The sequence below is a fragment of the Mauremys reevesii genome, linkage group 8 (assembly GCF_016161935.1).
Source record: "Mauremys reevesii isolate NIE-2019 linkage group 8, ASM1616193v1, whole genome shotgun sequence".
NCBI classification, from domain to species: domain Eukaryota; kingdom Metazoa; phylum Chordata; order Testudines; family Geoemydidae; genus Mauremys; species Mauremys reevesii.
This window is the reverse complement of record NC_052630.1, coordinates 63,760,722-63,785,521: the sequence shown is the minus strand read 5'-3', so window position 1 is coordinate 63,785,521 and position 24,800 is coordinate 63,760,722. Positions and strand designations below refer to the sequence as shown.

At 42.0% G+C, this 24,800-nt stretch overlaps 1 protein-coding gene across 4 annotated transcripts in view; it reads left to right on the top strand.

Moving 5' to 3' along the window:
• Positions 1 to 24,800, top strand: part of KCNT2 (potassium sodium-activated channel subfamily T member 2) — a 292,883-nt gene that overhangs the window by 173,146 nt on the left and 94,937 nt on the right. For all 4 annotated transcript variants that reach the window (XM_039485106.1, XM_039485104.1, XM_039485103.1 and 1 more), the window contains 2 exons: positions 287 to 395; positions 9,570 to 9,678. In XM_039485106.1, coding sequence (XP_039341040.1) covers positions 287 to 395; positions 9,570 to 9,678 — 218 coding nt within the window. The remainder of the gene's footprint in view (positions 1 to 286; positions 396 to 9,569; positions 9,679 to 24,800) is intronic.

Below are 24,800 nucleotides of genomic sequence, written 5' to 3'. Positions count from 1 at the left end.
TTCCAGATGCTACAGTGATGGTGGCCATATAAATGATTACATAGATTAGATTTCTGTACAAATCTAAATGGCAACCTGGCAGTGTACATGACCCCATCATACAGTATAGCGCTAGAAAATAAATAAATGTATACAATCAGCTAGTGTTATATCATTTGAAAGTGACTTATCTGAAATGGAGTCATCAGATAGCTCAGCAGCTAGGAGGGCTTTTTTTACGTTTGATTTAACAAAAGGATTACTTGAATTCCATTGTCATCACATTGTATTTCCTATTTTATTCTAGGATCATCAAACCATTTTAAGAGCCTGGGCAGTTAAAGACTTTGCTCCAAAATGTCCTTTATATGTACAAATATTAAAACCCGAAAATAAATTCCACATCAAGTTTGCAGGTAAGCTTCAGATTTCAGTGACTTAAAAAGTTTGTCTGTATTCTCTGGAAGCTTGTTTTGTCTGTAAACATTGTACAACATTTTATAACTTGCTCCTACCCAAAGTCATCCCAAACAGAAATCTGCTTCCCCCTTGCTGCCATGTGTGGAAATGTAGGCCTTTGCTCAACGTGCTGTACTGGTAACATGCAGTACATGCTGTACTGGTAACACCGAAGCTGTTAGAAGGGTTGGTCTGTATATATATTGGTTACACTTTATATTAAGGCTCCATTCATAAATATTTAATAAAAAATTAATAAATGATTAATATATGTTTTTAACAAATGATTAATCTATTGTAAGCTTCCTTATAGCCATGGCTCCTAACCATTTATAACACCTTCTATAGATGTACTTATAAATAGAGCTGTCTGGAAAAAAGTTTCCCAGAAAGTTTTTAGACTACAAAAAATTGGATATTCCCATGGGATTTTTCTAAGTAGAGGTGTAATTTCATTTACTTTGAAAATAATACGTTGACATTAAATTGTTTCAAAATGTTAAAATGAAAGAATTTGTTTTATTCTGAAATGATTCTAACAATTTTTTCATTTTGAATTTTCCATTAAAAAAATGGAAAAATTCTGTCAAAATTGACAATGAGAACAAAGCCTAATGTGGCCAAATGATAATGTTCTGCACTGATAGAACATCTTATCTTTCAGGTGATGTTGAACCTCACATTTCTAAAAAGTCTCTTTGGGCAAACTGAGAAATGCCATTAATGTCCCTGAAGAGAGTCCTGTTCGAGCTTCTTTGGCCAGAAACATTGTAGACGAGACATAGGAGCTCATGAATTCATATTTATTTAAGGATGAAAGGGGAGAGGATTGACAAGATCCTCCAGATTCCACCATGTAAATGGAAGTCCATCTAGGTGAAAAATTGAAGTGGTAGACTGACAGTGGCAGGGAGATTCAGCATGTTTCTCAGCTAGATCATTGATAAAATAAATGATATCAATTCAAGCGGATGTAATGGCATGAGGACAAAAAGGACAGGGAAAGACTATAAGTGACATTCTCTATCTTGGGCCCATATTAAATATAAAATGCATCAAGGTGCATATTAATATGCTGTCTATAGTGTCCTACTATTAATCTGAAGCATTAATAAAAACACCATGAGAAAACTAGGGTGATGGTCTTTTTCTGAGTGAGAGACAAAAAAATGCTATTTTTTCCAGTTCATATATGTACTTCCTGTAGTATTCACAACTTTCACTCTGATTAGAGTGACCAGATAGCAACTGTGAAAAAAACAGGACCGGGGAGGCGGGGAGAGGGTAATAGGTGCCTATATAAGAAAAAGTCCCAAAAAACGGGACTGTCCCTTTAAAAAATGGGACATCTGGTCACCCTAACTCTGATGAATGCAGCTTACTCAACTTCATGTTAATTCTGTCCCATTTAATTGCTTTAAGGAAATACCACAGTTTCCTTAAATGTATGTATATACACCATTACCTTGATATAACGCCACCCGATACAACACAAATTTGGATATAATGCGGTAAAGTAGTGCTCGGGGTGGGGTGGGGGGGGCTGCGCACTCTGGTAGATCAAAGCAAGTTCAATATAACACGGTTTCACATATAACGCAGGAAGATTTTTTGGCTCCCAAGGACAGCGTTATATCGAGGTAGAGAGAGAGAGAGAGACCGACCAGACAAACAAAACTATATATATATATATATATATATATATGCATTGTAAACTGCTTCTCTAGCAGTATATATAGACACCTTTATCATGTTGAAAGTTCCCTTATGGTGCAGGAAAAAAAACACTTGCCTATGTTGCAAAACTTTGTGTGTAGATTTAAAGCAAAAATAAAGCTCTCCCTTCCGTCTCCATGGTGACATGAAAGTTCAATTTCCTTTAAGAAAATATCAGTATTTTGAGATCTGAAAAGACTGCTGTTTCATGCAAAATGCACAAAAGCACCATGGGAGAAAATTATTCTATTTCATCATTCTTGAAATCTGATGAAAAAACAAATTTAACCAAATACACAACTCTAGATGCAGAAAAAAACCCAAAAAACCAATAAAAAACCATTAAAGGGCACTAGTTAAAGTTCTATTAACAAAACAAGTTCTTGAATTTTGTTTTATACTGGAAAGAAGGGAAAGTCATAAACAACACTCCAAGACTATAAAATATATAAAATTAAGCTATAACTCTGAGACTATAACACAGGTAATAAGGCTTACTCATGATAACAAGAAAACAATGGGATTATCATCTATTCTTTTTTTACATTGTAACTTCAATTGTGTAACTTGTTTCTGATGGTATTTCCTCTAGGATATGTCTGCTTTTCCATATGTGCTGTGTACATAGCAACTTATGACTAATGACTCAAAAGGGTGAGCTTGCAGAATAGAGACACTTCAGAGACTCCACAACTCCTTTTTAGGCTAAACCCCATACTGATAATTTGGACCATACAATCATCTCAGAACCCAAATGCCTGTTGTGCTGCTAGTGTCTGAACTTAAACTGACATGCAATGTTATTTTTTGTAGGCCCTGCACTGGGCAGAAGGAGCCAATCTTTTCTGAACCACTTAAGCTTATTTCTAATATTTACCATACAGAAAGCAGTGCTATATGATTTTAAATTTATGCAGTGCCTTTTATCTCAGGAACATTTATGAATTATGCACTTATCCATTGACAACACATGCCCATCTCTTGAGTGAAACACAGCAACTCTAATTCCACATAGCCACATTGCACGACAGTTTAGAAATACAGAATACAGTGTCATTCTACAGGAGAATTTAAGCTCAGTAATCACAACATAATTATTATATTACTTTGACTGTGGTCACCAACCTGACATCACCACCCACAACCATGGGATCATTATTTACAACAAATAGTTAGACCCTTGGCTTTATGTCTCATTCCAGAGACAACTACTTCAGCAATGCAGTGCCCTGGAACAGCCTCCTGGGTCAGCGTCATTCAAAGAAGTGTGGCAGCTATGGAATCAGCAGAAACACTGCCTGTGGCTCCTACCTATACCTTAGTGGCCTCTACTCTCTAACCCAGACCAACCCTACTCAGCTCTGAGAGAGGAGTAAGAGGGGGTATTGCTATAGGGCCAAAAGCAGTTCTAGAGCACTTCTCTAGAAAAAAAAAAACAACTATCCTTCTGAATATACTCAACTTTTTTCCTACACACTTTTCTAACCTTGATACAGGGCAGTTCCAATATTACCTCGTTGCAAAAACCTTCTTTCAAATTTGAACTGGCCTGATATTGTACCATATTTCTTCCTTTAAATGATGACTCCTTTCTTCTGGAAGTTTACTGAACCAATATTATGCATTTTTGCTGTGCCTGAAATCTTCAGTAACAATTTTACATATGAGCATAGAATACATAACTTACATAAATCAGTTTCTGACCTTTAGGAAAGAAAACAAAGTACTATATAAAATACTTCAAACCGAGGATTAGTTATTGCTTCAATTGCTTTGCAAACTCCAAAAATATTGAAAAATCACTCTCCATTATTGCTTAGATTATTAATTATTGACGGCAAAAGAAGAATACTGCTCCATATTTTGGCTGTGACACATCAAAGAAGACCTGCCCAGTATAAGGGTCTGCCCACTCATATGAATTTGTAGGGCCCTATACTTATAATGAATCTAACAGCTGCATATGTAACAGAGTTTTTAGCATCCATGGGCAGGCAAAATATGTAAATGCAGTAATTGAAAGGTTTTCTATTTCATTGCTCTTGACCCTTTAAGTATCCTCTCCTGAAATACTGTTTGTTAATTTCCCAAGTGAATCCCTGCCCCTCCTACAGTAATACTAAACTAGATGATCAATTTTTCTTTCTCCCTCAGACTTAGATTGTGCTATATTAGGACACTACCTTTAATGCACCCAATTGATCCTACATTTAAGTTCAAATCTGAAAATAAAGTGAGATGTATCCATGACAGAAAAGCATCAATACCTGTGGCTCAGGGGTGCAGTAAATCAGGGCCGCCCGGTGGGGGGGCAAGAGGGGCAATTTGCCCCAGACCCCGAGCCCCACAGGGGCCCCCACCAGAGTTTTTCGGGGCCCCTGGAGCGGGGTCCCTCATTCACTCCGGGTGCCCGGCAAACTCTTGTGCGGCCAGGCGCAGGAGCTTCTGCCGCTCCCGGTCTTCGCCGGCGGGGGGGTCCTTCCGCTCCGGGGCGGAAGGACCCCCCCGCTGGCGAATTACCGCCGAAGACGGAGCGGGACCCGCCGCCGAAGTTCAGCTCGGTCTTCGGCGGTAATTCGGCGGCGGGGGGCCCTTCCGTTCCTGGACCCTCCGCCGAAGTGCCCCGAAGACCCGCGGCGGGGGCCCCCCTCCGCCGAATTACCGCCGAAGACCGGGCTGCGCTTCGGCGGCGGGTCCCGCTTCGGCGGTAATTCGGCGGCGGGGGGGTCCCCGCCACGGGTCTTGGGGCACTTCGGCGGAGGGTCCAGGAACGGAAGGGCCCCCCGCCGCCGAAGACCCCGGGCCCCCGGAATCCTCTGGGCGGCCCTGCAGTAAATTGAACATTTTTGCTTTTGTGTTTAACTTGCATCCACTTTTTTTAGTCGTACATGACTTTACCTATTCAGAATTTTATAATCACCATTCCAGTTACCAGAGATACAGCCTAACGAAGCATTTTATCATTCTCTATACAAAATGCCATGTTGAATTACCTTGGATTGGCCAAGTCTCATGTTAAAGCTGCAGTGGCTTATTGGGAAGGAACAGAGTCCAAGCTCACTGAAATTGATATGGAGTGCATATGATGATTAATCTATCAAATATAAGATAAAGATGAGTAGCAGAAGCTCTGTAGCAGGAAGGCAATTGTTCACTTTGTGAATGGATGCTTGACTGCAGGTCCGGTGTGGGTAACTTTCACTTGCAAAACTTACAAAAAAGTTTCCTCAGAAGCTATGCTAGATCAGGGGTCTCAAACTCAAATGACCACAAGGGCCACATGAGGACTAGTACATTGGCCCGAGGGCCGCATTACTAACACCTCCCCCGCACCGCCCTCAGCCCCGCCCCCACTTCACCCCTTCCATGAAGCCCCGCCCCTGCCCCACCTCTTCCCACCCCTTCCCTGCCCCCATTCCAACCCCTTCCCTGAAATCTCCACCCCAACTCTGCCCCCTCCCTGTCTCCAAGGAGTACAGGAGGGGTGTGGCAGGGGTTCAGGGCAGGGAGCTGGGGTGTGGGTGCAGGAGGGATGAAGGGTGTGGCAGAGGGTCAGGGCAGGGGGTTGGGGTGCAGGAGGGGTGCAGCAGGTGGTTCAGGGCAGGTGGCTCGGGTGCAGGAGGGGTGCAGCAGAGGGCTCAGGGCAGGGGGTCAAGGTGTAGCAGGGGGCTCAGGGCAGTGGGTTGGGGTGCAGGAGGGGTGTGGCAGGGGGTGAGGGTGCAGGGTGTGACAAGGGGCTCAGGGCAGGGGGTTCGACGGCAGCAGGGGTTCGGGGGGCAGGGTCTGGCCTGACATGCACCGGGGGCAGGGCAGGCTCCCTGCCTGCCTGCCCTGCCCCCACGCTGCTCCGGGAAGCAGCTGAAACGTGGGGGAGCAGGGGCACAGGGGTGTGTGTGTGTTGCCATTGCTTCAGGCACAGCCCCCAGCATCTACCATTGGCCGGGAATGGGGAACCGCGGTCAATGGGAGCTGCTGGGAGCTGTGCCTGAAGCAACATCAACACACACACACCCCTGTGCCTCTCGCCCCCCAGGTTCCGTCCACTTCCCGGAGCGGCGCAGGGGCGGGGCAGGCAGGCAGGGAGCCTGCCCTGCCCCCAGTGCGCATCGGGCCGGAGCCGCTCTAGGTAAATGCTGGGGGAGGGCGGGGAGGCCGCGAGGAGCTTGCAGGCCACAGAAAATAACCTCATGGGCTGTTCTGCGTGTTTGAGACCCCTGTGCTAGATCTAGGACATTATTCTCATACACCTGATGCTAGAACCACATATTTTGAGTGTATATTGTCTTTCAAGAACATTAGAGCTGGTATAACTCATAGCAATGGGCTGCCACTAGAGTTTGTGGGGACATTTTTGCCCAATTTGGGAAATGGTCATTTGTCAAAAAGTTTATCTAGTCCAGGATAGAATTTATGATCAAAGCCAGAGAGAGAGCCCAAAATAGCCAGTAAACTAGTGGTTGGGGAATGTACCTGGGATGTGGGAACCCTTTCTCAGTCTCACTGGCTTGTATAAATAATTCTGGCTACAGACTGCGTAGCCTGGCACTCACCCTGAGATGTTGGGGACCCAGAGTCAAGTCCCTGCTCAGAATCAGGCAAAACAAAGCTGGGTCTCCCACTTTGCAAATGAGTGCCCTAACCACTGGAGTGGGCCTCTCTCAAAAAAAGATTCAGATGGTCTTATTTTTGGTCTGGTGTGGAATAAAAAATTCAGAAACATCAAATTATTTTGCAAAATAGAAAATTCTTATTTTGCCAAAATGTTTACATTTTCTGCCAGAAAAGCCAAAAGAGGAGATTTCATTTCAGGTTGGTTTGACTGAATGGAAATATTTTGGTTTGTTGGACCAACATAAAATGTTTTGTTTTCAGTGAGTTCAACATTAAACTGTATTTTTCTATGGTAACACATTGCCTCATGGGACTTACAGTCTGGATGCTTGATGTCCATTCCCTATAGGCCAGGCTGCTTGGCTGGACTACGTCTCCTGTAACAATGCAGTCTCCACTCTGACCGAGTGTGAGGGGCATACCTGTAGCTGCATCATGGCAGTAGTAGTCCAGCTAGGGATCTTGGCCCATAGAGGAGAATAGAGGCATCAGGAATGTGAACTACAACATCCAGGAAGCCAAGTGCCGCCATAGGGAAATGTAGTTGTATGTTGAAATGGCTCAAAATGAGAGGTTTCAATTTTTAAAACCTTTTTGAATGTTTCATTCAATGAATTCTTCTTATATGTCTATTTGCCATCCCAATTAAGGATGAAAACAATAGTTGAACTATCAGGATTTCCTGCAAGATGGAAGTTCAGATTTGGGCTCCTCATCCAGGCTATTCCTCCCTAACTCACATGGCCAGGCAGCTCCACTGCCTGAGGTGAGGAGAGCCAGGACCTTGCCTCCTCCCTGCCCAATCTGGGAGGCTGCAGTACCTGGTGCTTCCCAGAATACAGAGCCTGGAATTCTGCCTAACCCTTGGCACAAGCCTCTCAAGTGAGGAGAGTCCTTCTCCTTCCCCCCACAGCACAGTCACATCATGGGCCAGGCATAATCTAGCCCAGAAGCATAGAGAAAAATAGTTTGTCCCTCCAATAAGGTGAATGTATTATTAAACCCAGTTTTTCCCTATCCATGTGCAATACCGAGACAAGCTTGAAATTACAGTCCATATCCTCATGTTCCAAACAGCTACAGGGAAAAGAGCATTTGCATAATTCAACAGAGTTATTCTGAGAATAAATAAAACATAGATTGTTTAGCACCGAAAAGAAGGAGCTGAAGAGAGGAATGCAAGAAGCATAGATTCAACTGAGAGAGGACAGGGAGGAACACAAGGAAGTTAGTCTAAATAATGCTGCCGTTCCTACTAAAGACAGCAGATTTTTCAAACAAACTTTAAATCTTCCCACAACTCCTCCCACATTTCTCCACAACAGGTGAAAGTATTTTAGTGTAACCATCTTTATACCATGTGTAACGGGGTTGGTACCCACCTCTCACGAGTTCCCCCTTTCTCTGGTGGATATGCCTGCAAACCGTTCTTTTCCAGGGAAAGCCCCTACCTTTTGCGGGCAGCCCACTTCTGCTGGTTGGGTGTGAGCCTGCTTTTGTTGTTTTGGTCTTACATCAGGGTGGCACCCCCCAGCTGATGGCTCTCTCAGTGGGTCTTCAGCAACTCAGCCCTCCGACAGAGCTGCATACACTGTCCCTCCTTTCTGGGTTCTTATCACAGCCCTAGTATGGGGCCATAGCTCTTCGGTTTGTTCCCAGAGGCACTGCCTTTTTGAACCACCCATCTGGGGCCAATCTCAGTACCTTCAGCTGGCATCCTCTTCAGCAGCCCTCCTGGAGCTCAGTCTGCAACCAGACCAGCACGGCCCATCTCAGTATCCTCATCTGGTCTGGCCACATTCTGTGGTCAGTCCCCCATGCTCTGCCTGCCTGCACTGACCATTCGATGCTCCTGCTGCCCATCTAGCCAGCCAGGCACCCAGTGCCCCCTCATCAAGCTCCACACAGCAACCAACGGCTCTGCTACTTGCTTTTTATCTGGCCCTTCTGGCCCCTTAGTGGTTGCTCCAGCAGCCCCTCTGATTGGCTGCTCCTCTGTAGCCACTCTAGGCTGCCTGGAGGACTTCTCCCTGCTCTATTCTGTGGAAGGGTGGTGAGGCCTCCAGCTGGGGGCTTCCAGACCTAGTCCACCCTGCCCCACCATGTTATGCATCATTTCCATAAATGAACTGCAAATGGCAAAAAGGGTCCACATTAGACTCTTTAAAACACATATTAATGGAATAAATCCTGAGTATTTGCACTTAACCACATGTGGGATTGTTTTAGACTCAGGCTCTGCTTTATGTCAGAATATATTAGATTCAGACCCTAGATTCAGGAGTCCAAAGTTTAGTGTTGCTCTGTGCAAGTGCATGTTTTTACATAACATTTTAGTTTCTTTTATCGAACTGATGAGGAGTGGAGTAGTGATGTTTTATTATGTAGTTTGGAAATGAGAAATTATGAACAATGAATGAGAATAATGGTGCTAATGACAGTAATTATACTTCTGTATAATCTTTCATCTGATGTTTTCAAATTACTTTATAAATAAGAATTTGTGAAACTTCAAAAACACTCTTATGAAGTAGGCAGGACAGGCTAGCTGCCCCCAAGCACGACACGTGCTGCGCAAGGGATATGCCTGACAAAGTTTACTTTCTCCCTAGAGCCATGGGGTGTGTGGGAGGGGTGGGGGTGAGAGGGTCTCTCTGTCACAATCTGATTCTCAGGATATTCCTGGAACACAGCAACTCAGTTCTGCCCTTGTTTGGGGCATATTGTAAAATGACAGTCCAGCTCAAACTAAAGTCTTTCTATTTATAAAGCACTAATCCTGCATTATGTCTTCTTTTATACAGATCACGTTGTATGTGAAGAGGAGTTCAAATATGCTATGCTAGCTTTAAACTGTATCTGCCCAGCTACTTCTACGTTAATCACCCTGCTCGTTCATACCTCTAGAGGACAGTAAGTATACCATCCTTTTAAAAAAAACAAGACTGATATCAGAGCTACTTTGGAACACAAGGGAAGAGTAAAAGCAGCAAAGAGTCCTGTGGCACCTTATAGACTGACAGACGTATTGGAGCATTGGAGGGAAGAGTCTATCCCAAGACACTACTGTTCAACCTCACTGAATTCAATGGCTCTATTTATATTACATTACAGATGTGGGGAAATAGTGAACGTTTGCTCCACAGTGTAATTTTGGTAAATATATATTGAAATCCTGCTTACTGAGTGCAATTGTACTCTTCCTGACAATAAGTCCTGCAGGATTTAGTCCCCAGTGCTTATATTTCTAGGAAGGAAACAGAGTTATAAGTTAAGGGGTGGCTGGTGGAACATAGCCACAACCCCCCATTAGAGAAAGTGCAGGATTACACTGCATCAGTGAATCACAGAAGCTCAGTCAGAACTGGGGGAGAGTTTGTGGCCTAGATTTTTCCCAAAGTGGCCTTTATTTTTGTGAGCTCAACTTTATTCACCAAGTATCTGATTTTCAGAGGTGAAAGACATCAATAACTCCAACTGTGATCAATGTGACATATGGACGCTCTTCTAAAAAAATCAGTTCTAAAGAGTGGGCCCAATAAATGGAGGCACCCAAAATCAATGGCTACTTTTGAAAATTAAAACCAGTGATTCAAGCCAGCAAAATGCCTCTCAAAATTCTGGAGAATGAGGAAAATTGTGTGCATCCTGGACAGCATCTGTTCCTTTCTATCTCCCTGATGGCTACTGCAAGGAACAGGGCCATAGCACTACTGTTTCCACTTTGCACAGGTGAGGGCCAGTTCTCGTACTGAACCTGTGCAGTCTCTGGATTCCAAGTCCAAGGACTTCCATTGCGCTCAGTCCGAATGCGGAGGTCCAAGTGAGAAATACCCATTATGCTTTCACACTTTCTAGCTCTGAGGGCCAGAGCATCAGCTGGTATAATCATTTTAGTTTTATCGACTTCAACAGAGCTACCTCCGTTTAAACCAGCTGAGGATCTGCCTCTAACTGTTTAAATGGAAGTAGTGCCCATTAATTTTCATAAGAGCTGAAAAGATGGGGATGATAAATTCCCAGTAAGAGTCAGCACGATCTCCTTGAAAATACCAGCCAACTTGTATATCACAGTAAGGACATAACACCCACTGTGATTTCTTTTCATAGTTATTTTTTAAAATACTAGGCATTCTTGTGAGAAAACAGTACCAGCAGAGAGGCAAGTTAGAGAGTAAATCCCAGTACACAGCTAGACAGGTGAATGCTTGTATTACCAGGAAATTTAGGATTTTACTATAAACATATTTCATGAAGCTGTCATGGGCACCCTCAAAATCTTGACATTTACCACGCAGTGGCATTTAACCAGGGCCGGTGCAAGGATGTTTCGTGCCCTAGGCGAAACTTCCAACTTGTGCCCTGCCCCTTCCTAAGGTGCCCCCCTCCATGGCAGCTCCCCCCCTCCGCCCTGAGGCACCCCCCTTGTGGCAGTTCCCCTCCCTCCGCCCTGAGGCACCCCCCCCGCCCCAGCTCACCTCTGCTCTGCACACGAGCACGAGCACCCCGAGCACGCCTTGTCTGCTTCACTTCTCCCGCCTCCCAGGCTTGTGGCACCTAAGCTGATTGGCACCGCAAGCCTGGGAGGCGGGAGAAGTGAAGCAGCCACGGCGTGCTCGGGGAGAAGGCAGGGCAGGGGTCAGCTGGGGCGGGGAGATCCCCTGCGTATCCACCCCCTTACTTGCTGCAGGCGGCCCTCCCCACGCTCCCCTGCCCCAGCTCCCTCCGCCTAAATGCCGGCAGCGACCAGGGCATCCGAAGATCCGGCCACCGCGGTCACCGCCAAAGAAAATGGCGCCCCCAAATCCCGGCGCCCTAGGCGACCGCCTAGTTTACCTAAATGGTTGCACCGGCCCTGCATTTAACCTTTAGCAAGGCATCTGGAGTATTCCCCTGTGCTTAGGATGCAGAATATCACATTTACTGCAAGAACTTTAACTTCAGAGAACAGCACGTGTAAAGATTTTAGTTGAGACTTCGGTGCCAGAATCTGCTAATAACAACAAAATGAAATAGCTTGCATGCCTCCCAAGAACTGTGAAGAATATATTTGCTTCATTTTCCTAACTTTGGTTGCTTGTGTACACAGAATTCAGAGGCTTAAAGAAACCAAAACACTTTAATGTCCTATGTACATGAAGAAGTAGCAGCATTTTTAACAGATGGCACAGAGGGTTCTTCACCAGCTAATTAACACATAAAGATTCTTTTTCCCCCTGTGGCACTTCAGGGCCTTTAGCGTTACATTTCCAACTCAGTCCGGTTCTCCATTTATACAAAGTAATGTTTTCTACATTGATTTTTCTTCTATACCATGATATAAAGTGAATATGACAGAATGTGAGAATTCCTGCTATTTTTGGCTAGCTCCCTGAAGTAATTGTTGTAAGGAGGGATGTTAAAGTAAGTGATTTATGGTCTGGTTCTTCACTTTGAAAATTGCCAGTGCTGATTACTGGGAAGAAGGAAACTTTTACTCACATTAGTAATTGCTAGTTATATTTTGCATCCTCAACATAGAAAACATGCAGAAAGTCATGAGAAACTAGCTGTGAAAAGATTTTATAAAAAGTCAAAATGAAATGTTTTTACCTTATTGAAATGAGAAAGTCAAAACAATTCACTTCACCTCTTTTCCATCAAACAAATTTAATCGAAATAGACACATTCCCGAGGAACATTTCAATTTTGACAAAACTGTTCCATCGAAAAATTTCACACGAGCACTTTGACACACTATTACTTCTGTGAAATTTTACAAATTGCTTTTTTTAAATATAAAGGACAAGAAAAGTTAAATGTTACTAATTGATCCAAAGCCCAATGAAGTCGATACATTGAACATAATGAAATTAAACTATTCAAGTTTTACTACAGTTTCTAAATGACATTTTTCTAACTGTGTAACAAAGAACTGAGCTGGGACTCAGCTATACATTTCCCACCTTTTTAAAAAGGTAAATATTCCAAAAGCCAGAGCCCACAATTTGTAAGATGCAGATAAACAACAGGGAGGACAAAATTGCAGCTCCTTGTATCTTATTTTCATGTAATCCTTTTTGAAAAAGAAACTGTGTAATTTATCCAGTAGAAACCCACTAGAGCAAAGCAGGAGCTTATCCAAACCCAGTCTGCTCTCATTCCCAGGAGGAGCTGCACTCTTCTTTGTAATGACATCATGGTGGTCTGAGGGAAATCAGTTATCACAGGCAGCCACAGTGACACCACTACCAGCACCACCACCACACAAGAATGCGAATAAACAGGAAGGAGTGATGTGTGGTTGATAATCTCCAATGTCACAATGTTACTGCTCAGGTGGCAGCAAATGTGCACTGCTGGGGGAGGACACAACCCGCTCTCCTCAAAACAACAACAATCCCTCCCAATGTTCCAGTTGGACCAAAATTACTAAAAATACCAACACTACAAAATCCATATTGGAGACTATTCCACACACAAGTTAATGAGCGTCTGAAATTTGGTTTAAATTCTCCATGGCATGGTTATTAAAAAAAATGGTTCTGAGAATGAGAGACACTGAGATATAGACCCTGTATAATAGAAAGTTCTGACACCCTGAACTATAGTCTCACTATTACAAGACCATAATTATAGGTGGGGCTGGTAAGTTTGTCCCATACATCCCACCATAAGACCCTGTTTTCAATTCTTTATAATTTTACAAATTTTAGCCATTCTGAGTGAAACTTCCATAGTTGGTGTCTGCTTCAGGTTGATTTTTTAACTTCAGCCAAAATGGTACAGGTATTACCAAGACTCATGCTAGGGAAAAATACATTTTTTTAACCCATGTTACATTGTCTTGACAGATCCCCCCCAAAAAAGGGACTACCCCCATGCGAGCAGAGACTTAACATTTGGCTGGGGCAAGCCTTTGTGTCAGAGACATGCCTTTTGCCATCCCTGGGAAAATCCACCCAAATTTGGCCGAGTTATAAGCCTTAAAAGAGAGCATGCACATTATCCTCAGTAGAGCTTTCTTAGAGTTTAACTACTAAAATCTCAGAAAATTCTGTCCTCACCTCAGTATGTTCCAGCCACTCTCAGTCCCTCATAGTGACCAAGTTGTGCATGTGTCATTCCCATTGTCACCGGACAACCGAGTATGCCTCATTCCCTCATTGCTTCCACCTGTGACTCATCTGTGCATTCACCATCCTCAGAGAGCAACTGAGCATGAGGCAGCCCAGGGCTACAGGAGCTCAGAAGGACTTTTCCAGTAACGACTATATCCAGATGCTCTGGGTTGGGGTGGGACAATCCACCAGAACTGAGAGTAGGGAACCTGTCTCTCGTGCTTTCCATGACACCTCTGCTGGCACATGGACAACATGAAAGAGGAAGCCATCTAATTTGAATAGAGAGGAACAAAAGCCAGACTGTGGGACAGGAAGAAAATAAAGGAGTAGTTTGGAAAAAGCAGTCTGGTGAGAGTAGGACTGAGGCAGGGAAGAGAGATTAGGTCTGGCTTGTCAAAGGGACTGGGAGAAGTTAGGACTGAGCCAGGTAGGAGGAGAAACAGACTGAGAGCCAGGAGAAGGGAGAGAGTGAAGGCTGGAACTGCGTGGGTGTGGGAACTGGGACTTGGAGCTGAGAGGGTAAGAGGAGACTAGTCTTGGTTGGGCATTGGTTGAACAAGGAGACAAGCTGGAAACCAATGGGTGGGGAACAGGACAGAGGGTGGGAGACAGAACCAGTCTGATAAGGAGCTTGGGTGTGGATTGAGAACTGGAAATGGCTGAGCACAGAAGCTGGGACAAGGACCCAGGGAGAGATTAAACAAGGACAAAGATCAAGCAGAGGGAGACAGATTGGATGAGAAGCCTGGGGAGGGAAACTAGAACTGGGAGTGGAAGAGGGAAGATGGAGAAACTGGAACTCACTGGGCAAGGAGATGGGGATGAGAAGTGGCGAATGAGACTATGAGAAGGAATTGGGGTGGGGAAAAGACAGGACAGAAAGGGACAGTTTAGAGGGGATGGGGAACAAGGCATGGAATCAGTGTGTGTGTGGCAGAACAGAAGAGTGTGTGTCCACTAGAGTACACTCTCCTCCACAGCCTGAAATGGACTCCAAGAACCCTGAGTCTTAACAGACAGAATGGTGTCAGTCAGTATCTGTGAAACCCATTGGCAAAGAGTCCCATCCCTCTGTATTGCTGACTACATAGCGTTTGACAATTTGATATTGCTATCAGTTTCTCCATTAGCTCAACTAGCAGAGGTCTGTGTAGTGGATTTAAAGGTTCCAAGCCTACTGAGGACTGATGTGGTGTCAATATGATGACACCTGATGGAATTTCTGTTTTTTCAGTTTGCTTTAAAAAAAACAACACACACAACTTTGCTCCACTTTAATCATAGAATTATAGAACTGGTAGGGACCTCAAGAAGTCATCTAGTCCAGTCCCCTGCACTCATGGCAGGACTAATTATCTAGACCATTCCTGACAGGTGTTTGTCTAACCTATTCTTAAAAATCTCCAATGATGGAGGTTCCACAACCTTCCTAGGCAATTTATTCCAGTGCTTAACCACCCTGACAGGAAGTTTTTCCTAATGTCCAACCTCTCTCCAATTTGTCTGCATCTTTCCTGAATGTGGTGCCCAGAACTGGACATAATATTTCAGTTGAGGCCTAATCAGAGTGGAGTAAAGCAGAATTACTTCTCGTGCCTTGCTTACAACACTGCTGCTAATACATCCCAGAATGATGTTCGCTTCTTTTGCAACAGTGTTACACTGTTGATTCATATTTAGCTTGTGGTCCACTATGACCCCCAGTTCACTTTCCACAGTACTCCTTCTTAGGCAGTCATTTCCCATTATGTTGATTGTTCCTTCCTAAATGGAGTATTTTGCATTTGTTCTTATTGAATTTCATCCTATTTACTTCAGACCATTTCTCCAGTTTGTCCAGATCATTTTGAATTTTAATCCTATCCTCCATAACACTTGCAACCCCTCCCAGCTTGGTATCATACGCAAACTTTATAAGCGTACTCTGTGTGCCATTATCTAAATCACTGATGAAGATATTGAACAGAACCGGACCCAGAACTGAACCTTGCAGGTCCCCACTCATTATGCCCTTCCCTCTCTTTGGGAACGGTTTTACACCAGTTTTGCACCCACCTTATAATAGCTCCATCTAGGTTGCATTTCCCTAGTTTAAGAGAAGGTCATGAGAGACAGTATCAAAAGCTTTACTAAAGTCAAGATATACCACATCTACCATTTCCCCCCATCCAGAAGGCTTGTTACCCTGTCAAAGAAAGCTATCAGGTTGGTTTGACACCATTTGTTTTTGACAAATCCATGCTGACTATGACTTATCACCTTATCTTCTAGATGTTTGCAAATTGATTGCTTAATTATTTGCTCCATTATGTTTCCAGGTACAGAAGTTTAGATGACTGGTCTGTAATTTTCTGGGTTGTCCTTGTGCCCATCTATAAAAAAGGGAATTATATTTGCCCTTTTCCAGTATTCTGGGATCTCTCCCCTCTTCCATGACTTCTCAAAGATAATCACTAATGTCTCAGATATCTCCTCAGTCAGCAACTTGAGTATTCTAGGATGCATTTAATCAGGCCCTGGTGACTTGAAGACATCGAATTTGTCCAAGTAATTTTTAACTTGTTCTTTACCTATTTTAGCCTCTTCTGATCCTACCTCATTTTCACTAGCATTGACTATGTTAGCTCTCCTGGTTAAGCCAGGGTGGTCTCTTGCCATACTTCCTATCTTTCCTATGCAGTCAGACAGTTTGCTCGTGTGCACTTAATGACTCTTTGAAAAACTGCCAATTGTCTATTGTTTTTTTCCTTTGCTTCCCATGGGATCTTACCTACCAACTCCCTGAGTTTGCTAAAAAGTCTACCTTCCTGAAATCCATTGTCTTTATTTTGCTGTTCTCCCTCCTACCATTCCTTGGAATCATGAACTTTACCATTTCATGATCACTTTCACCCAAGCTGCCTTCCGCTTCCAAATTCTCAACCAGTTCCTCCCTACTTGTCAAAATCAAATATAGACCAGCTTCTCCACTGGTAGCTGTCTCCACCTTCTGAAATAAAAAAATGTCTCCAATATATTCCAAGAATTTATTGGATAATCTGTGCCTTGCTGTGTTATTTTCCCAATAGATGTCTGGGTAGTTGAAATCCCCCATCACCACCAAGTCCTGTGGTTTGGGTGATTTTGTTAGCTGTTTAAAAAAAGCCACATCCACCTCTTCTTCCTGGTTATGTGGTCTATAGTAGACCCCTTCCATGACATCACCCTTGTTTTCTACCCCTTTTATCCTTACCCAGAGACTTTCAACAAGTCTGTCTCCTATTTCCATCTCAATCTCAGTCTCAGTCCAAGTGTGTACATTTTTAATACATAAGGCAACACCTCCTCCCTTTTTTTCCTGACGGTCCTTCTTGAGCAAGCTGTACTCTTCTATACCAATATTCCTGTCATGTATTATCCCACCCGGTCTCTGTGATGCCAACTGTGTCATAGTTGTGTTTATTTAGTAGCATTTCGAGTTCTTCCTGCTTATTCCCCATACTTCTTGCATTAGTATACAGACATTAAAGATACTGTTTTGATCCCCCCCACCCCCAGTTCTGTCTTGTCTCTCCTTTATCCCTGCCCAAGGCTTTATAACAGCCCATGCTCCCCCCAAATTCCAAACCTTCTCCCAGGTCTCCATGTTCTTGACTTACCTGGGGGCTTTGGTCACCTGCCCCCTTTGAACGTAGTTTAAAGCCCTCCTCACTAGGTTAGCCAGTCTGTATCCAAATATGTTCTTCCCCTTCCTCGATAGGTGGACCCTATCTCTTCTTAGCAGTCCTTCCTGGAACAGCATCCCGTGGTCAAGGAAGCCAAAGCCCTTCTGGCAACACCATCTACGCAGCCAGGCATTCACCTCTAGGATGCATCTGTCTTTGCCTAGGCCCCTACCCTTGACTGGAAGGATCTAAGAGACCACCACCTGCACTCCCAACTCCTTCACTCTTATTCCCAAAGCCCTGTACTCACTTCTGATCTGCTAAGGGTCATACCTCACAGGATCATTAGTGCCCACATGGATGAGTAGCATGGGGAAGTAATCAGAGGGCCAGATGATCCTCGACAATCTCTCCGTAACGTTGTGGATACGGGCCCCTGGCAGGCAGCATACCTCCCATGCTGCCATGTCAGGGTGACAGATGAGTGCCTCTATCCCCCTCAGAAGAGAGTCACCAACCACCACTACCCTACATTTCCTCCTGGGAGTGGTGGTTACGATCCTCCCAGCCCTGGAGGTACGTGGCTTCTCCTCCTCCTCTGGGGATGATTTCACATTGCTTGTTGCTAGGACAGCATATCGGTTTTCAAACACCGTAGTGGGTGGGTTGGGAGTAGAGGTGGAGCACTGCCTGCTGCCAGAAGTAACCAGCTGCCAGTGTCCTCCCTGTGACAAAGGCATATCCTCCTCCCCTGGTGGTGTGACAGCAATCCTCTGTAGCTGGATAGCTTCCTCAGCCTCGGATGTCTCCATGTGAATACTGCCAAGGAATTCCTCATGGGCACTGATGCTTTGCCACCTCCTCCTGTAGCTCTCCCACCTGCTTCCTGAGAGATCCCACCAGCCTGACTTTATGAGGGTGGGAAATGCAGGCCACTGTCTCTGCAAAGCCACCCCAGGATCTGGGTAGAGACATCCATGGTTAGGCTGTCTGGATACAGGTGCAGGTGGAGGAGACAGGAGCAGCATTGGCACTGGCGATGCGGCCTTTCCTAACCACAGCGACTATGTTACAACTTCCTCCTACAAACTCTCTCTCAAACTCCCCTGTTCACTAGCTCCTCTTGGTCACTTATCCTCTGGCTTTTAAGGCCTTCTCTCCTAGCTCAGCTCTACCCCGTCATTAATCACACAGTGGGAGGGTGATCACAAGGCTAATTGAGGCTGATCAAAGATGATCAAGGATGATCCAGGGAACAAAGTCCCAGACAGTCCCCAGATACACAATTCCAACTGCTCCAGTAACTGAAAATAACTGAAAATAACTGAAATAACCTGAAAGAGAAAGAAACACACAAAACAGCCAAACAAACCCACTCATCCCAAAGTTAGGACTCACACCTTGTTCATTCAGCAAGGGGATCACCTTCTCCCCCTCTCAAACTCTCCTGTTTGTGGTCCCCTATTCGCTAGCTCCTAAAAATTGTAATATTTGGTTTGTATTCGTTTCATTTAGAAAAGTACATTCAAACTGTATATATCAAACATATACTCACCCCCTATATTAAAAGAGCAATAAGGTTGCAAAATCAAATACACCTCTACCCCTCTATAACGCGGCCCGATATAACACGGGTTCGCATATAGCATGGTAGCAGCGGGGCTCCATCAGCAATTTAAAGGGCTTGGGGCTCCCCGTGGCCGGAGCCCTGGGCTCTTTAAATCACTGCTGCAGCCCTGCCACCACTACCCCAATATAACGGCGTTTCACCTATAACACGGTAGGGATTTTTGGCTCCCCACGACCTTGTTATATTGGAGTAGAGGTGTAGCTCTAAAATTCAGAAATGCAGACAACAGCCTCCTTTACTACCCATCCCTGATTCAACCACTAGAGCAGATCCATTCTATGCACTGAAGAAACTATGGGTCCTGTTTTACAAAGAGTATGTGATCATCTAATTGAAGATGGTGTGGTAATTTATACTTACAAGAAAATGTGGCTGAAAAAGTGGCATAGGCAACCATAGTTTTCTGGCATTTTATATATTTTGAGTGTGTTAACTTTTCAGACTTAATAATGTTCTTTTAACATAGCTTTTACATAGGAGATACTGAATGCAATATTCTAAATTGTATATAAAGTGTAACAAGCACCAAAATATATTATAATTAAAGTGGGGCAATGTTTAATCATATCAAAATAATCCCTTTTTTCTGGGTCTTCCATCATAAATTAGTTTCATATTCAGTGTGGAGGTCCCAATTTGTGTCAATTCATTGAATATTCATTTCACCTTTACATAAAAATCATACACTGAAGGTGGTGTTATGATTTGGCATTAATAAATAATTTGCGCATCTACTAAAAATAAGTGATCTCAATTAGATATAAATAAAAGCCTGAACCTAGAAATTTTCCTTAGTCAACAAAGTTTGGTTTTTGTAAAAAGGACTCTTTAAAATGGTCTTCTATATGAGCCTTTCTTTTTCAAATCATGCCCTTCATTACATTCAGAAAAACTAGGGCTGTGGTGAGATTAAAAAGATTAATTGAGTGCTTAATCAAACTGTTAAGCTATAATAGAATACCATTTATTTAAATATTTTCAGATGTTTTCTGTATTTTCAAATATATTTATTTCAATTACAACACAGAATACAAAGTGTACAGTGCTCACTTTATATTTATTTTTAATTACAAGTGTTTGCACTGTAAAAAGACAAAAGAAATAGTATTTTTCAATTCACCTAATACAAGTACTGTAGTGCAATCTCTTTAACCTGAAAGTTAAACTTACAAATATAGAATTATGTACAAAAAGATTGCATTAAAAATGAAACAATGTAAAATTGTATAGTTTCAAGTCCACTCAGTCTTACTTCTTGTTCAGCCAATTGCTCAGACAAATAAGTTTACATTTGCAATAAGTTTACATTTGCAGGAGATAATGCTGCCTGCTTCTTGTTTACAATGTCACCTGAAAATGAGAACAGGCATTCTTGTGGCACTGCTGTAGCCGGCATCACAAGATATTTACATGCCAGATGCACTAAAGATTCATATGTCCCTTCATGCTTCAATCACCATTCCAGGGGACATGTATCCATGCTGATGACGGATTCTGCTTGATAACAATGCAAAGCAGTGCAGACCAATGCATGTTCATTTTCATTATCTGAGTCAGATGCCACCAGCAGAAGGTTGATTTTATTTTTTCGTGGTTCGGGTTATGTAGTTTCTGCATCAGAGTGTTGCTCTTTTAAGACTTCTGAAAGCATGCTCCACATCTCGTCCTCTCAGATTTTGGAAGGCACTTCAGATTTTTAAACCTTAGGTGAACTGGTATAGCTAACTTTAGAAATCTTACATTGGTACCTTCTTTGCGTTTTGTCAAATCTGCAGTGAAAGTGTTCTTAAAACGAACAACAACATGTGCTTGGTCATCATCCAAAACTGCCATAACATGAAATATATGGCAGAATGCAGGTAAAACACTGCAGGGGGCATACAATTGGCTCCCAACGAGTTCAGCCACAAATTTAATTAAGGCATTATTTTTAAATGAATGTCATCAGCATGGAAGCATGTCCTCTGGAATGGTGGCTGAAGCATGAAGGGTCATATAATGTTTAGCATATCTGGCACATAAATACCTTGCAATGCTGGCTATAAAAGTGCCATGCAAATTCCTGTTCTCGCTTTCTGCTGACACTGTAAATAAGAAGAGGGCAGCATTATCTCCTGTAAATGTAAACAAACTTGTTTGTTTTAGCGACTGAGTGGACTTGTAGGCTCTGAAGTTTTACATTGTTTTGTTTCTGAGTGTAGTTAAGTAACAACAACAAAAATCTACATTTGTAATTTGCACTTTCAGGGAAAAGAGATGGCACTACAGTACTTGTATGTGGTGAACTGAAAAATACTATTTTTTCTGTTTGTCATTTTTACAGTGCAAATATTTGTAATCAAAATATACATTTTGATTTCAATGACAACACAGAATACAAGATATATATGAAAATGTAAAAAAAACCCAGCACTTTGGAGCGGAGCCCAGAGCTGGAGCGCGGAGCAGCTCCGGGGGAGCTGCAGGTTTTTGCCTGGAGCTGGAGCACAGCTCCAAACCCTTAGAAAAACATCAAAAATATTTAATAAATTTCAATTGGTAATCTCTTGTTTAACAGTATGATTAATATTGCAATTAATCGCGATTAATTCTTTTAATCATGATTAATTTTGTGTTAATCACTTGAGTTAACGGTGATTAATTGACAGCCCTACTAAAAACTTTCATTGTGTTGCACCTTAGTATTAGTATTAGTAAAGTAACTGTGCTTCATTGTCTTCCCTACAATAGCAAGCCTCTGTTTACAAGTTGTTTTTTTAGCTCCATCTAGAGGTAACTATTGGACTGCCAAATTTTATGAAATTGCTTAACATAGAATTCAATGGACTCTTAGGATTTTGCCTTTTTGGATGCTTGGTTAAATTTGATAATGGCAAAAATGACTGGTAATTTACATCATCTTGAATTGTAAATAGACTAGAAGTGATTCAGTTGAACTTTAAATTTTATTTGAACAAATTAGTGTAAGTAAAAAAAACAGTGGAAGTTATATTTTTTGCATAAAATACTTCAAAATATGTTTTGCTCTAAGCCAAATATCAATAGATGCAACAGAAAATGGAGGGCAGATACTCTTGTGGCCGAGTTTCTTATATTTCTAAAATTTGCACTGTTTTCTTTATCAAATTGTCTTTCATTCCAAACCATTTAAAGAGATAAGCTTTGTTTGAGTGTTTATATTCAAATGAGCTTTTTCCTGTGCAGCTGGTTCCTGTTTCAATATTGTGTTATTACCACAGCCCAAAAAATAAACTTTATTATATTGGAGTTTAAATCCCCAGAATTATTGACATGGATAGAGAGCTATATCATCTAATGATCTGCAATATGCAATAGGATTGAGCAATCAGACTTTTGAAGCCCATCCAGTTAAAGCCAATAGGAAGTTTTCCTGAATAATAAATCCACTATTAGGCTCATAGAAGGCCCATATCTGACAGGTCACAAATAATATAAGTTTGGTGACTTCAGTTCAGACTCTAGACAAATTTGCTGAAATTAACTTCACCTGCATAAAGCCCAATAATAAGACTGTTCAAGTGAAAAGTGTATAAGCTGGGCTGAAGCACAGTCTTTCTCTGATGTTCCACTAACAGACAGGGCAAACAGCCCCAATACAAAGGTCAAGTGGTCAGTTTCATCCCGTTGTTAACCCAATAACGCTTGGGGGTGAAGGAAAAGAAAAAAAAGCAGAATATAGCCATAATACAAGGAAGACTTAGCAGAAATACTGCAAGTAAGATCAAGAAAGAGCATGAACAGCAATTTATTTTGTGTTTAGATTCAATAAATAATGGAGCTGGTCAAATCCTGAAACATCATTTTTAAACATCTTTCAGATTACATTCTGCTTTTCATTTTGACCATGTACAAATTCAAATGATTGCCTTTGTTATCACCATGTAAGGCTGCTCTTTCTTAATACCATATTTGCATGCAAACAAAGATTAATTCATTGACAAAAGTATTTTTGAATTGCTATTGGTCATTTTCCATTTGTTTAAAAAGTCTCATTCATTTAGGTCAGGGAACAGAAACAATACCATGGGTGAAGTCTTGGCTTCACTGAATTCCATATCAAAGCTCCCATTAACTTCAGAGCTAGGATTTCACTCCAGGTGACCCATATGACCACTTACACAGCCAGGGATAACGCTTAGGGAACAGCTGAATCCAAACAGTTCATGATCAACCAAGAGATGAAAAAAATGTAGTCCGAACTGTCTATCAAACTATCTGGTGAACAGCTTTAACACGCACCCTTGTACATACCAAAATTGGATTGTGAACAGAAAGAAACGATTAAATTTGCTATGAATATTAAGTAGTTTGACACCTCTTATGAATACAACTAGTTTCTGACAATCTTGAATATTATAAAAAGTCTACAAAAAATTAAATGCATAGGTAGCAAAAGCATACAGCAAAATAAATGTTGTATTGTACTAGCTTAGTAATAATGTTTCCACAGGAAAAAAATATATAATGTTTTAAACACCCATACTCTATATGTAAATGAAACTCATCTTCATTTCTGATTTCTCTACGAAGTTTTCTAAACAATATGGAATCAGATCAAACTGCCATTGAAGTTAATGGGAGTCTTTCCATTGACATCAGTGTGAATTGCATTGGGCCTCTATATGAGCATATTAGATTTAAGCATGTGAGATGTGAGTAACCTCATTGTATTAAATGGGACTACTCAAATGAGTAAAGTTGAGCATGGGTTTTTTTTGTTTGTTTGTTTTTGAAAACTAGAAGCCTTATTTTGTACCAGATTAAAACACCTGACCATCTTTATAGATTTCTAGCCTAGTAATAAATACAGTCTGCTACTAGAACTTGTTATAGAACAAACATGTTGGAAGATAATAGCATTTCTGAATTTATGAACTTCATGTGATCTTTGCAGAACAGCACCTTGGGAAGCTTTTAGACATCTAACTGGAACCAAGCAGACTTTAACCAGGTGAAACATTTTATTTTAGGGGGAAAAAAAAAGTAAAAATATGGCACTATTTTATTTTAGAATTACTTTTCTAGCTTTGTTATTCTACTATCTCATGATACTTTGTCTATTAGTAACAGTGCGATAAAAATGGATACGTTATTTTCTATACTAGTTTTATAATAGTTTAGCATTACATTAATTTTTAAAAACTTATATCTGGAAATATAACCCCTCACTTATAATGCAAAAACATCTGACTATGAATAGATATCATGTATGTAGTAGGGGAAGGGATTGCTAATGGAATAAGGAACATTTCACCTTTAAATAACTGGATCACTGACATAGATTAGTTTCAGGGTGACACAATCTTCAGAAACTATGGATTTCAATTCAGAATTTGATTTTATAATGTTGAGTGTGATTTGTCACTAAAGTAAGATAGAGACAGACATTTTCCAGCTCTAGTTAGTGACATAACCACTGTGAGGAAAAGAATTTAAAATAGCAATTTTTATGTGTGTTTTTTGAAGCAAGCTTATTTTGTATCCTCCCCGGCAACTTTTAATAAATGCATTATTACGTGTCTTTGAGATTGTGCTCCCCAGACTATGAAAGCAGGGAAGAAGACCAAAAATATTTGAAATATCAGAAATAAAAATCAATAAAAAGATTGGTAGTGACATGGATTTTCTAAAGAGATT